Genomic DNA, 13,243 nt, shown 5'->3' on the forward strand with positions numbered 1-13,243 from the left:
GGCCCAATAAATGATTGGGTTACTAGTCATATGCAGGCCGTTGAATTGTGAACTTTAAGCGGCAAGTAGGCGGGCTTTTTTGTCATATTTCATGTTTTGCATTTGTCACCATTATTTCCATTGCAGCCAGTCCATCATGCTGCATTTTGCACTACTAGGAAAACGGCTATAGATGGAATGGACACTAATGGCACACCTGTCATGTGGTGCGCCACTACTATATAGCAGTAGCATCACATCACAACCATAAGTGTTCTACACCAGCATCATAACAATCACATAACTACATAACAAAAGCAAACTTGTTCATCATTACAAAAGCAAACTTGTTCAACTTAACAAAAGCAAACTTGTTCATCATTACAAAAGCAAAGTTGTTCAACATAACAAAAGCAAACTTGTTCAACCACATAACTACAAACTGAGACACATAATACAACAAACAACTCAATATCCCCAGTAGTAGGGGTCATCCCAATGATCCTCCGCCTCTTGCCATTGCTCCAAACCTTCTTTGACGGTTTAGATTTTCTTCCATGCCTCGTAGGTGACGTACGCATCTTTCGCTGCGTACTCGATGAGGTTGTTTGGCAGTGGGCTGTCCCCCCATCGTTTGTGGTCCAATTTCTTGTTGATCTTCCCCTTCGTTTCCTTGTAGGATGGGTGGATGAGGCTGGCTGCAAACTCAGCCAAAGACTGCCACTTCTTTCCATTGTTTGGAACTCTCCATTTGCGCTGCATGTCGACGTACTTGTCGGGGTTGATCTTCGAACTAGACAACTTTAGCTTCTCCTTGTCACCTCCAATGGAGAAGCCAACAAAGGTGTACAGCTTCTTCTCCTGCAGGAGCGGGCGGAGTTCCTTGGGCCTGCATCAAATTAATCTGGTGCATCAAATTCATCTACTTCAAAAACTTCAGAAACTACTAATTAGATAGAAACTTCAGAACTAGTATTGCATCTACTTCAGAACTTCAGAACTAGTATTGCATCTACTTCAGAACTTCAGAACTATTTCATCTACTTCAGAAACTTCAGAAACTACTAATTAGACAGAAACTTCAGAACTTCATAACTAGTATTGCATCTAGTTCAGAACTATTGCATCTACTTCAGAAACTTCAGAAACTTCAGAAACTACTAATTAGACAGAAACTTCAGAACTTCAGAACTAGTATTGCATCTACTTCAGAACTTCAGAACTATTGCATCTACTTCAGAAACTTCAGAAACTACTAATTAGACAGAAACTTCAGAACTAGTATTGCATCTACTTCAGAACTTCGGAACTATTGCATCTACTTCAAAAACTTCAGAAACTACTAATTAGACAGAAACTTCAGAACTTCAGAAACTTCAGAACTTCAGATACTTCAGAACTTCAGAACTAGTATTGCATCTACTTCAGAACTTTAGAACTATTGCATCTACTTCAGAAACTTCAGAAACTACTAATTAGACAGAAACTTCAGAACTTCAGAAACTTCAGAACTGGATGTTTTTACCATTTGGTTGCCGCGGTGATGTGGTATACCAGGACGAGATCCTCCACACATAACTACAGAACTGCAGCCACTTGCAGAGGTTCGTCTTCCCTGTTATACTCGACATCAACGCCGATCGACCGAGAAACCATGCCGCCGAGCCTCCTCCTCATGTCGCGGATCCTCTTGTCGGCTTCGTCTGGATTGCTGGTGCATACGACATCCAGCTTCTCCTTCAGGTGGATATCAACCATGAGCGGCACGGTGTAGTCCTGCTTCTGCCCAGGGACCAGAACGTCGTCGTCGACCACCAGCGGCTCCTTGCCAGACGCCTCACCACGGTGATGCTTGGCAGACGGAGGGGAGTTGCTCCACGATGCCTCCGCCATTCTCTTGGCAGACGGAGGGGAGTTGCTCCACAATTCCTCCGCCATTGCCCTCCTGGCCAGCGATGGTGGAAGCAGAGGGAGGCAGAGGGAGGAAGATGGAGCGGCAATGGAATGAGGAGGGAGGCAGAGGGAGGAAAATGGAGCGGCAATGGAATAGGAGGGGAGTTACCTGTGTCGTGGTCGTGGGGAGTTGCCAGTGGAGGGGAGACGTGGGGAGTTGCCAGTGAAGGGGAGACGTGGGGAGTTGCGTCCAAAAATCAAACGTCCTGCCCTTTGGCCCTCGAAAACTCTGGAGGGGAGACGTGGGCCCTTTGGTTTCTCCTGTTTCTGAAACAAAACAAAAAAATAACAGCCATATTTTGCTCTAAAATTAATGATCACTGCAACCATATTAGGAGATCAAAAATGGCACCAAAACAGTCACTACAGCCCTCCAAAATGGCACCAAAACAACATCAGCCAAAACAACATCCAGTGGCGCACTAGTAGTGCGCCATTAGAAGGCAAAATCGGTGCGCCACTAGCATGCCTTTTCCTAGTAGTGTTGGCAAGAACAAGCTAGAGTTGTACACACCCTGATTTAATGCTACATTTTCCAAGATTTTTGTATTTTTTTGAATTTTTTTGAATTTATAATGCCCTCTAGACTGACTGCTGAAAACATCGGTCTATGCCTCAAGGGGGCATTGTAAAATTAATTTTTTTTCAAAATTTTCTTTCATAGACATGTTTGGCACATGTGGGTCACCATGTACAAGAAAATTTGGGTGATTTGGAGGTGGTGGAAAAATTCACCTTTTTTCCAAAACTGGCTTAAGTTAGACAAAATGGTCCCTCCGGAATGCCGGCATTTTTTCGACCACCTCCAAATCACCTCATTTTTGGCATACATGATCTCTTCCACAAACAAAACTAGGTTTCCAAGTTTTTGTATTTTTTTGAATTTTTTTGAATTTATAATGCCCTCTAGACTGACTGCTGAAAACATCGGTCTATGCCTCAAGGGGGCATTGTAAAATAATTTTTTTCAAAATTTTCTTTCATAGACATGTTTCCCACATGTGGGTCACCATGTACAAGATAATTTGGGACCTGCATGCAAGAGTCGGGGACCTGCATGCAAGATTCGGGGACCTGCATGTGAATAGTGATTCATCAAGGCCTTGACAGCTACTGACACAGCGGCTGCCGCCCGATTTGCATGCAGCGAAGATGAACGTGCATGGAGGTTTCTCAAAGATTTCCAAGCACACCCCAGTGGGCCCTGCTTATTTAAAAAATACGTCAGTCATTATTGCTCTCTAAATGAAGAATATGCATGACAACCATAGTAAGGGTGAAGAATCATATTCATCCTACAATGAGGACCAACGCTTGCTAAAATCACCTCGATGAAGGTATTTAAGCAGGTAAAGGAGCTGCTCGAGGGGCGAGGTGGGACTATTTTTAGTTAGACGAGAACAACGTGCCAGATCGTACGCGACGTGGGCCGTCCGGAGTTGCAACCTCGGATGGGCCGGTGTTTGGGTCGACGTAGAAAAACGGCCTGCCATGCAAGCAGCGTCGGTAGTCTCGCCTAAACGATGGACACGCACCGAGCCAGCCATGCAGACCATCGGATCGCGTGGGAGATCCGTCTGGCGGCCGTGTGTGCGTGCAGAAATACATCACAATAATTATTCTACTCGACAATAACAAGTGCTCCATGCTAGCCCTTATTCCTGTTCGAAATACATCATCATTCTTAAAGTTGGACATCAAATGAGACACGCAGAAAATGGAAACGAAAGATGTCGAACTAATACAATAACATGGCAGTACAACCGCACTTCACTAAATTACTGTCACGATGAAATAGAATATAAAGACCACGTCACACAAAGCTGAATGGCACACGACATTCTCTGGCTCATCGTCGGTTCATGTTGTATGTAGATATCACAGTTCAGCCTCGTGATCCTACACAGAAGAATACAATAAATCACATGGACATCAATTATGAGTAAAACACATGCAAAAAATAAATATGAACATATTTCGTACCTCTAGCAATTTAGCGCATTTACGTCGATTGTGACCTGGTTTCTTGCAATAGCCACAGATATTCTGTGATCTTGACTTCTTTGTCTTTGCCTGCAGCCTTTTCTTCGGTGCACCTCGTCCTGGCACATGCACGGGATCCAGAACCTTATCAACTTTCTCCGAGTGCGGCATTAACAGGCCAAACCTAATGTTGTTATGCTGAGCATTAGTTGACTCCTTGCTGTCAGCTTGTTCAAAACTTGATTGCTTGCCATGATGTTGTGCTTGCAAAAGCATCTTTAGACGGTGATAGTCCTCATCAGAGTGGCATGCCTTGAAACTTGCGGCATGACTACAATTCCTCAACTCGCGGTACCTCGCAGGCTTACCGAATAGTCATACATCTGGTTTTTTCTGGTAAGTGCGTATGCACATTTTGCATTCGTAGTCCACCTAGTGGGAACGCAACAACCTGGCAGAATTGTTTGTTTTAAAATCCCTAGTATGTAAAAAATGTGGGAACATGGTGTGCCTGCGCATTCCAGCTTACGGCAAGAACAACTCACCCTGTGCAAAAGACCTCCTTGCTCTTCAATGCGCACTCCAAACTTTTTATCCATTCTTTCCTGCTTGGACACAACATAAGTGGAATCTTCTGACCCATCTAGTATCTCTCTGATCTGACATTTGCTGACAGCATCTATGCTCCATAAGACCATCTTAAAGACACTAGGTGTGAAAACTATTGCGGCGTGTTTCTCAAGCGGCGAAGCATTTTCCTCTGTAAATGGAACGTACTGCAAGGCTTCGACGTCATGGAGAGCTTCATTAATCTGTCGCGACGCAAGGCAACGCTCATAGTGCTCTAGCATTTTAAACAACGACATCTTACCCTCAAGATGCGTATGTAGCACAGAGTTCAAACTCTCACTCCTCTGATTGCTGCTCAATCCTAGGACACAACGCCCCTCAAGATATGGAGCACACCACAACTTTCTCATCTGATACATCTAATGCAGCCAAGACTCCTCGCTGGTTACTTTATTCCGTTGTAAGAATTGTATCCATTTTATCTCATGCTCTTCAATGGAAGAAGTATCATAAATGAAAGATCTGAATTCCTCCTTTACGTCGTCATCATGCAGATGGCGTACAATGTTCTGCTGAATGTGCCATATACATAGTCTATGGTTTGAGTCTGGCCAGACCACCCTTATTGCTCTCTGCATTGCAAGGTCCCCATCTGTGATCACAGGTATCGGATGCTTCTGTGCCATGCAATCAGAAAAGGTCCGCAACATCCACTCGTATGCCTGGCTTGTTTCATGAGAAATTATACCACAACCAAAAATAACAGTGCTACGGTGGTGATTCAACCCGACAAACGGCACGAATGGCAGATTGTATTTGTTGGTTCTGTATGTGCTATCGAAAACAATGACGTCTCCGAAAGCCTCGTAGTCAAGTCGCGACTGACTATCGGCCCAGAACAGTCCCTTCAGATGGCCATGCTCGTCTACCAAGTACTTGAAGAAAAAATCCACATCTCGCTCTCGCCTCGCCATCATGTGCATGATCACTGTATTAGCATCACCGGCACTGATTGTCTCCTGCTTATTAGCATGGCAGAAATTATAAACGTCCCTCATTATGCATCCAACCTTATCAAATCCACCGTATTGAAAGGAAAAAATATCCATAATATGGTATTTGCGGATCCCACATTTTTCCATGTCCACAATGTCCGCTTTCTGCTCATCGCTAATTCGTCTGTGCAAACACAGCAGACAAGAAAGATCCCATGGGGCTAGAGGATGGCTGTGCTCATCGATGAAATCCTTAACAAACCACCGACCGGTTTCCTCCTGTCTTGTAATGACCAATTTAGCATTACACCCAACACGAGTTAAACTTCGTGGCCTCCTCTTTCTATCTTCCATCTTTCTTTTCATGTGCTTCTCTTCGCGAAACCCTTGACGACTACACACAATTTTCCTTAAAATTATGTATTTGTTGGATCCATCCCACTCAACGTAGCTTTTCCTCACACTAAAACCTTTTTCAAGAGCATATTTGTTGTAGAATTCATAGCCTTCAGCCTCACTATCAAACATCTTGCTGACAACATTTACATACTCGAACATACTCTCATCACTTGCATACGCCATGTCTTCCTGCATATGACATGTGAGGGAAACCAATCATCAACATCTTTCTGTTTATCAATGTTGCAGGTGTAAAATAGCTCATAGGCAAAGACAAGTGCATGGAAAAGACTTTGCTCGTTTGACATGTGAGGGAAACCAATCATCAACGTCCAACAAGTAGTATCTCATCTTCCTTTAAACTATATTTCATGCACTATGCAAACCTAAAGTGATGATGACTTTAATAAACTAAATTAAGTGAACTATGGAACCAGTATCTGATCTTCCTTTAGTATATCTCATCTCAAACGTCAAGTAAGTCACTTTTTTTCTGTGGTACCAAAGCAAGTAAGCAATGCCCTCAACATCTTACTTAAACAAACATGATGCAATTAGCTCAAGAGAAACTATGCCACGATGAAGCTTTCCATTTGTTGTTCTAGTCCGTACCCGGATCTTGTGGGGTTGAGGTTGTACTGCATGCACGATTGAGGGGCGCAACGGCCAAGAGAACAAGCAGAACGCCAAGCTGAATTCATACCTTAAGGATGGTACGCGCGAAGAGATGGGATCGCCCGCCGCGGTCGCCGCCGATTCAGCCGGCGCAGATCCGGCCTTCTTCTTCTTCGGTGACGGCGTGGGGGGCTGGGGTTGGTTGGGTGGAGGACGAGGACGATGAATTTATTCCTCTCGCTAGGCAGGTCGAGGACGGAGAAGGTTAGGAGCGGCGAGCGGCAACGAATAGATCAGAGGAGGATTTTGAACAGGATCGAGTAGACATGGATCTGGTCCTCAGGTGATCGGTTCAAGAAAAGATATTTTCCCCTGGACCATTATGCCCTTATCGCAATTAACATATTAAATTTAATCAATTAAAATTCCCCGCAAGATCTGACGGCTAATAAAAATCAGACGTGATCAGACATGTAAGTACTGCTAAGTACTCCGAGTACTAACCCAATCACCGTAAAACAGCTCTATTTTTATAACCGAATAATATGCCATTCTATAGTGTATTCTTACAGTCCACTTATGTTATTAATTGTTCTTATTTGCTTTTTATATGTGCTTCTAGGGCTGCCCATCACCGACTAAGCACTGGAGGAAGGAGGCTATCTAGAGGGAAGTTGGGCAACGGCACCGGGAGGTGGAACCAGGGAGTAGTGATAGATTGTGACATGGTGAATTCCAACTGCGAGAATGGCTCAACCATACCATGTCACTGGTAGAAAAAGGGCCTATAGTCCCGGTTCGTAAGGGCCTTTAGTCCCGGTTCCGGAACCGGGACTAAAGTGTCGGTACTAATACCTCCCCCCTTTAGTCCCGGTTCAATCCAGAACCGGGACTAAAGGCCCTCCACGTGGGCAGTGCGCAGAGCCCAGTCAGGAGACCCTTTGGTCCCGGTTGGTGGCACCAACCGGGACCAATAGGCATCCACGCGTCAGCACTTCTGTGGCTGGGGTTTTTGTTTTTTTTTGAAGGGGGGGGGGTTTGGGGGTTTTGGGGGGTTAATTTAGGTGTTTCATATATTGTGTTAGCTAGTTATAATTAATAGAGAGAAGTGTCCTCTGTTATGTTCGTGCTTGGTCGACGCTACGTACTATACATACGTATATAGAGAGGACTAGACACGCTAGCTAGCTAGTAAGCAAACGAAGGAAACAGAAGATCGTCATGAACATATATGCATATATACAGAGAGAAGTGATATCGACCACCTCTCCTTCTCCGAGAGATTGGTCGAACAACAAGTTCTCGTATATCTATCTGACACTACCGGCTACATATATACAATAATTATCTCTTACAAATATAATCATACGGACTCAGGGTCCACATAGAATTCTCCGTCTTCAGGGATCACGTGGTCAAGAAAGAATGCCGCCAATTCCTCTTGAATTGCTCGCATGTGAGCTGGTGCTAGGAGTTCATCCCGCTTCCGAAACATCTAATTTGAAGAAGGGGGTCAATACATATATATATATATAAATGAATGAAACTCAACACAAATGATGGTAATAAAATAAAATTGTGAATGTTGTTATTTACGTACTTCATATTGTTCGTTAGAGTACCCGCCCCGCTCACAGATCGTGTGGCGGATGGACTCACAGATGTAGTATCCACAGAAATCATTCCCTTGTTCCTGCCACAACCACTTTACAAGAAATAGAGGTCAATCAAACTGATAAGCAAGAATGCTAAATGGTATTGATGAAACTAGCGCTTGAATCACTAGGAGATGCGCGGAACATGCTACTATAGTACTTACTTTCGGGTGTCTAAATTCCAGCTCCTTCGGCAGTCCCGGAACTGTTTTGGTGAATTTTCTCCAAACCCTGCCGGACAAAGAAAACAATTACTTGATATCAGGAAATGAACAAAGTTGCTGATATGGTGGATAATGATCGATTTAACTTACTTCTTGAGGATTTCAGTCATGTCCGCATACTCCTTGGGATCTTTTCGTTTAGAGTCCAAGACGGTTACTACTCCCTGCTCAAGCTTAATCTTTAGGAGAATATAGTGGAAACTGCACACACATGCATAACTCATGAATTACATTACTATAACCTTGACTAATATATAAGGGAAACCGAATACGCACAAGACAGTAACACTCACCTGAAGTTGCAAGGAAAGAGTATTATATCTTTGTTTTGATTTATTACGAACGATCGTAGCAAGTTGGCCTCGGTAGCTGCGGCATGAAGTTTAACCTGAGTTGCATCTATGAGATATGTGTTAATGAAGCCAATATCACCGACTTGTCTGTTCTTCAATTCGGCGATCTTCAATCTGCATAATATAGTGAGGATGATTATAAATACATGCAATGAAAGAGCTAAGCTATATAGAGAAACTTAATAACAGAAGTAGTACTGCTTACAGACAGTAGCAGGCGACCGTTGTTTTATCGAGGGCCAATTGAGTGAAAAACTGATAGAACTCCTCAAATGGAACAGGCAACAGATCCATTCCAACGAGGTCATGCTCCTTTTTAACTTTCACATACAAAGTACTCCTCCCCCAAAGTCTCTACAGATTTTCAAGTACCAATCATGCAATCTTCGCATCATCGTTGATAGAGATCTTTCATCTTTGATGAGAGGCTTCCCGTACTCGTATCTTTGTATTTGCACCTCCATGGGTTCATAATGTACTTCGTCGGGCAGGTAATCTGCAAGATTGCTATAACCGGGCACCATCCTCGGATCATTATCGACGTTGTGGCTAGGCACCTTGAGCGGGGGGCACGATTGCTTCGCTTGTTCGCCGAGCTAGGAAATTTGTTTCCCAGCTCGTCGTTCTTTCAGCCTTTGATCACTGATAGTACTTCCCGACCGCTCCGCTTCGGCAAATTCCTTTCCAATAATGCGGTCATAGTTTCCTTTCGGCGGATCAGACTTCGGTGGTTTTGTCAGGGCAGCCAGAGTGCGCTTCACTTTCACCCGATCTACCTTCTCCTCCGGAGATGGATGTTTCTTTGCTTTCACCCCTTCAAAGAAGTTCCTCACTTCTTCTCGCGCGATCTCGGCGTTCTCCTCCAGGGTCCTCTCATATGGTAACTTCTCTGGAGTCTTCAGAGAAGGACCGAATCTGTATGTCCTCCCGCCTCTGGTTGTACTGCTAGACGCCGACCGAGCAGACGGAGCGGTTGTCTTCTTTACTTGCTTAAGCGGCGGAGGAGAAGGACTACGACGCGCCGGAGCAGCTGGAGCGGTGGCAGGTCTCTTCCGCCCTTGCTGACGAGGCGGAGAAGGAGGAGGCTGGCTGCTCGGGCGCGTCGGCGCAGGCGGAGAAGGAGGCGGAGTGCCGCCACGCGCCGGAGAAGGAGCCGGCCGAGGGCCCTGATCGTCACTCGCCGGAGGAGGAGGCGGTGGAGGCGGAGTGCCCTGACTCGCCGGAGGAGGAGGAGGAGGCGGTGGCGTCCAGTTCGGAAGGTTGATGAGCTCCTTCTGCCATAGGCATGGAGTCTTCAGAGCAGACCCCAGCCGAGTCTCCCCTTCACCGGTAGGGTGGTCAAGCTGGAGGTCCTCAAATCCCTCCGTTAACTCATCCACCATCACCCTAGCATATCCTTCTGGAATCGGCCAGCAGTGAAAAGTTGCGCCGGGTTCAGTAGGATAAACAGAGCCAACAGCCGCCTTGACCTTCAAATTCATCCATTGCGTCATAAGGTGGCAATTTTGAGACTCCGTTATAGCATCCACGGGATAGCTGGCAGGAGCCGTCAAGGCATGCTCCAGCTGAAGCAGCTCGGTGGAAGCCACGCTGCTTCTGCGCTGAGATGGCGGGGTAGCTTCGGGGGAGGCTTCGGCAGTACGTTTGCTGCGATTTGCTTCTCGTTCCTCTATCGCGTCTACCCTTGCTTGCAGTGCCTGTATTTGGGTCTGCTGCACTTTTTTCCTCCTCTCATGGGATTTGTAACCGCCTGCGTCCGGAAACCCAACCTTCCACGGAATGGAGCCTGGCATGCCTCGTGTCCGTCCAGGGTGCTCAGGATTCCCGAGGGCCATTGTGAGCTCGTCGTTCTCTGTCTGGAAAGAACGTCCCTTCCTGCGCTGCTTCGATATACTGCTTAAGCTTACTGACTGGTATGTCCATTTGATCGTTCGTCCAAATGCACTTCCCTGTTATAGGGTCCAGTGTTCCGCCAGCCCCGAAGAACCAAGTCCGGCAACGGTCTGGCCAGTTAATTGTCTCTGGTTCGATCCCTTTATGAACCAGATCATTCTCAGTCTTGGACCACTTAGGCCAGGCTACGAGGTAGCCACCTGACCCCGTGCGATGGTGAAGCTTCTTCTTCGCAGCATTTTGCTTGTTTGTCGCCGACATCTTCTTACTCTTTTCTGATGTCTTGTGGGCCACAAATGCGGGCCAGTGATCTCTGATCTTCTCATATCTGCCCTTGAATTCTGGTGTCTCATTATTTTTGACAAACTTATTCAGCTCTTTCTTCCACCTCCTGAATAGTTCTGCCATCCTCTTCAGAGCAAAAGACTTGATTAATTTCTCTTTAACTGGGTTCTCTGGATTATCCTCAGGCGGTAGGGTGAAATTTGACTTCAGCTCAGTCCAAAGATCATTTTTCTGCATATCATTGACATAAGACACCTCAGGGTCTTCTGTAGCCGGCTTAAACCATTGCTGGATGCTTATTGGGATCTTGTCCCTAACCAGAACCCCGCACTGAGCAACAAATGCGCTCTTTGTCCGGAGGGGTTCAATAGGTTGGCCGTGGGGTGCGATTGCTATGATCTCAAACTTTTCATCCGAGCTCAACTTTTTCTTCGGGCCTCGTCTCTTTACCGAAGTTGTGCTCGATTCGGAGGGCTAGAAAAAAGAACAAAGACTTAATTAATATGTGTACATACCAAAACAATGAATGCATCAATCAGCTAGTCAGTATAGGCTTAACTAATATATATACCTGGCCGGACTCGGTTCGGTCACCGGAGCCGTCATCACGGTCTCCTTCTTGCACCGGCATTGGGTCACCGGAGCCGTCCTCATGTTCTTCTTCTTGCACCGGCATTAGGTCACCGTAGCCAGCTTGTTCACCCTCTCCTTCCCGACCATCGGTTTCGTTGAGAAACAACGAGATGGCATCACTTCCTTCTGCGATTATGTCCCTCAACAACGCTTCTTTTGTTGCTTCGTCTAGGGCGGTGTCCATAGTTTCTACAAATATTTACAACATGGCAATTATTATTCAAACATGACAGATGGATATATTAGTGCCAAATGTAGAACTAGCTACCTAATCATAGTAAGCTATCGGGAGCGGGTATATATCGACAACGACGACACTACATCTATGTCCCTCGACGACCCTCGTTCCCGATAAAAAAAAGAGGAAGAAGAAGAAAAATAAGAGGAGAAGAAAGAATAGAGGAGAAGATCTCCTCTATTCTTTCTTCTCCTCTTTTTTTTCTTCTTCCTCTTCTTTTTTTATCCTCTTCTTCCTCTCATGTTCGACGACCCTCGACCCCGATAACATTTTTTCCCCGATAACATTTTTTTCTCCGAGATAGTTAGTGTTCCCGAGTGAACCGGAGGGGGACATTTTTTTCTACGAATGTTCTATATACATACATCCATCGATATCATTCCATACATACATATACATCTACATTATATATGAACAAAAAAATATCAAAATTCATCATACATACATGTACAGTATATATGAACAAAAATTATAAACTTTCTCCCCAACTCATACATACATACATACATACATACATCTACATCATATCAATATTTTGCAAATTAAGGAGCAGGGAAGGAAGGAAGGGGGGAGGATGGGGCGGTAGCTACCTCTCCCGGAGGGATCAGGGAGGAGACGCGGGTGGCCGGCGTCGGGGGCGACGAGGACGGGCTCGGGGTCAGCGAGGGCGAGGGCGACGGCGGGGCGCGCTCGGCGGCGGCGGACGGGCTCGGGGGCGCAGGGGGTGCTCGGGGGCGGCGGATGGGCTCGGCGGCGCAGGGGGTGCTAAGGGGCGGTGGACGGGCGGCCGGCGACGACGGCGAGGCAAGGCGCGCTCTGGGGCGGGGCAGGGGCAACGACGGCGACAGCGAGGCGAGCACAGGGGCAGCCTAGCGGCGACGTCGGGGCAGGATCGAAGAAACTGAACCAAAATTTTCACAAGTGTGGCTTATATAGACGGAGCATTGGTCCCGGTTGGTGGCACAAACCGGGACTAATGCCCCCTTTAGTCCCGGTTGGTGCCACGAACCGGGACCAAAGGCCAATTTTCAGCAGCCCAAAGGGCGGGAAGCGGCGGCCTTTGGTCCTGGTTGGTGGAACCAACCGGGACTAAAGGGGGGTATTGGTCACGGTTGGTGCCACGAACCGGGACCAATGCCCCCTTTAGTCCCGGTTGGTGCCACCAACCGGGACCAATGGCCTTTGCTGCCCCGAGCCCAAAAGTTTAGTCCCACATCGCTAGCTGAAGGGCGCCGGCACTGGTTTATAAGCACTGGTGTTCCTACCCATTCGAGCTCCTCTCTAATGCAGGCTTTCGGGCCTAAACTTGCTACTGCCTGTGGGCCTATTGGGCCTTCTGCGGGCCTGAATCCTGGCCCATGTAGGGTTTCTAGTCGTATTCAGGCCGTGGAGGTCCAGTAGGAGGCATTTTTTTGGTTTTTTCTTTTTTATTTCTATATTTTTTTGGTTTTTTATTTTTTTTATTTCT

The 13,243-nt window shown here is 46.3% G+C and overlaps 1 protein-coding gene across 1 annotated transcript; it reads right to left on the reverse strand.

Moving 5' to 3' along the window:
* Nucleotides 1-522: 522 nt before the first annotated feature.
* On the reverse strand, nucleotides 523-1,917 carry LOC147958516 (uncharacterized). Its single transcript, XM_087532174.1, has 2 exons — nucleotides 1,562-1,917; nucleotides 523-868 (listed from the first exon to the last, which is right to left on the reverse strand). Exons 1-2 carry the CDS (start codon nucleotides 1,915-1,917, stop codon nucleotides 523-525), a joined length of 702 nt encoding a protein of 233 aa, XP_087388300.1.
* Between the last annotated feature and the right edge of the window lie 11,326 nt (nucleotides 1,918-13,243).

Source organism: Triticum urartu, chromosome 7A (genome assembly GCF_056163025.1).
Source record: "Triticum urartu cultivar PI428250 chromosome 7A, HENAU_Tu73, whole genome shotgun sequence".
Lineage (NCBI taxonomy): Eukaryota > Viridiplantae > Streptophyta > Magnoliopsida > Poales > Poaceae > Triticum > Triticum urartu.

Coding starts and splice junctions, on each gene's coding strand:
- LOC147958516 (XM_087532174.1), bottom strand. CDS start 1,917: ATGGCGGAGGAATTGTGGAGCAACTCCCCTCCGTCTGCCAAGAGAATG. Junction 869..1,561: donor CTGCAAGTGGCTGCAGTTCT/GTAGTTATGTGT, acceptor AATTTGATGCAG/GCCCAAGGAACTCCGCCCGC.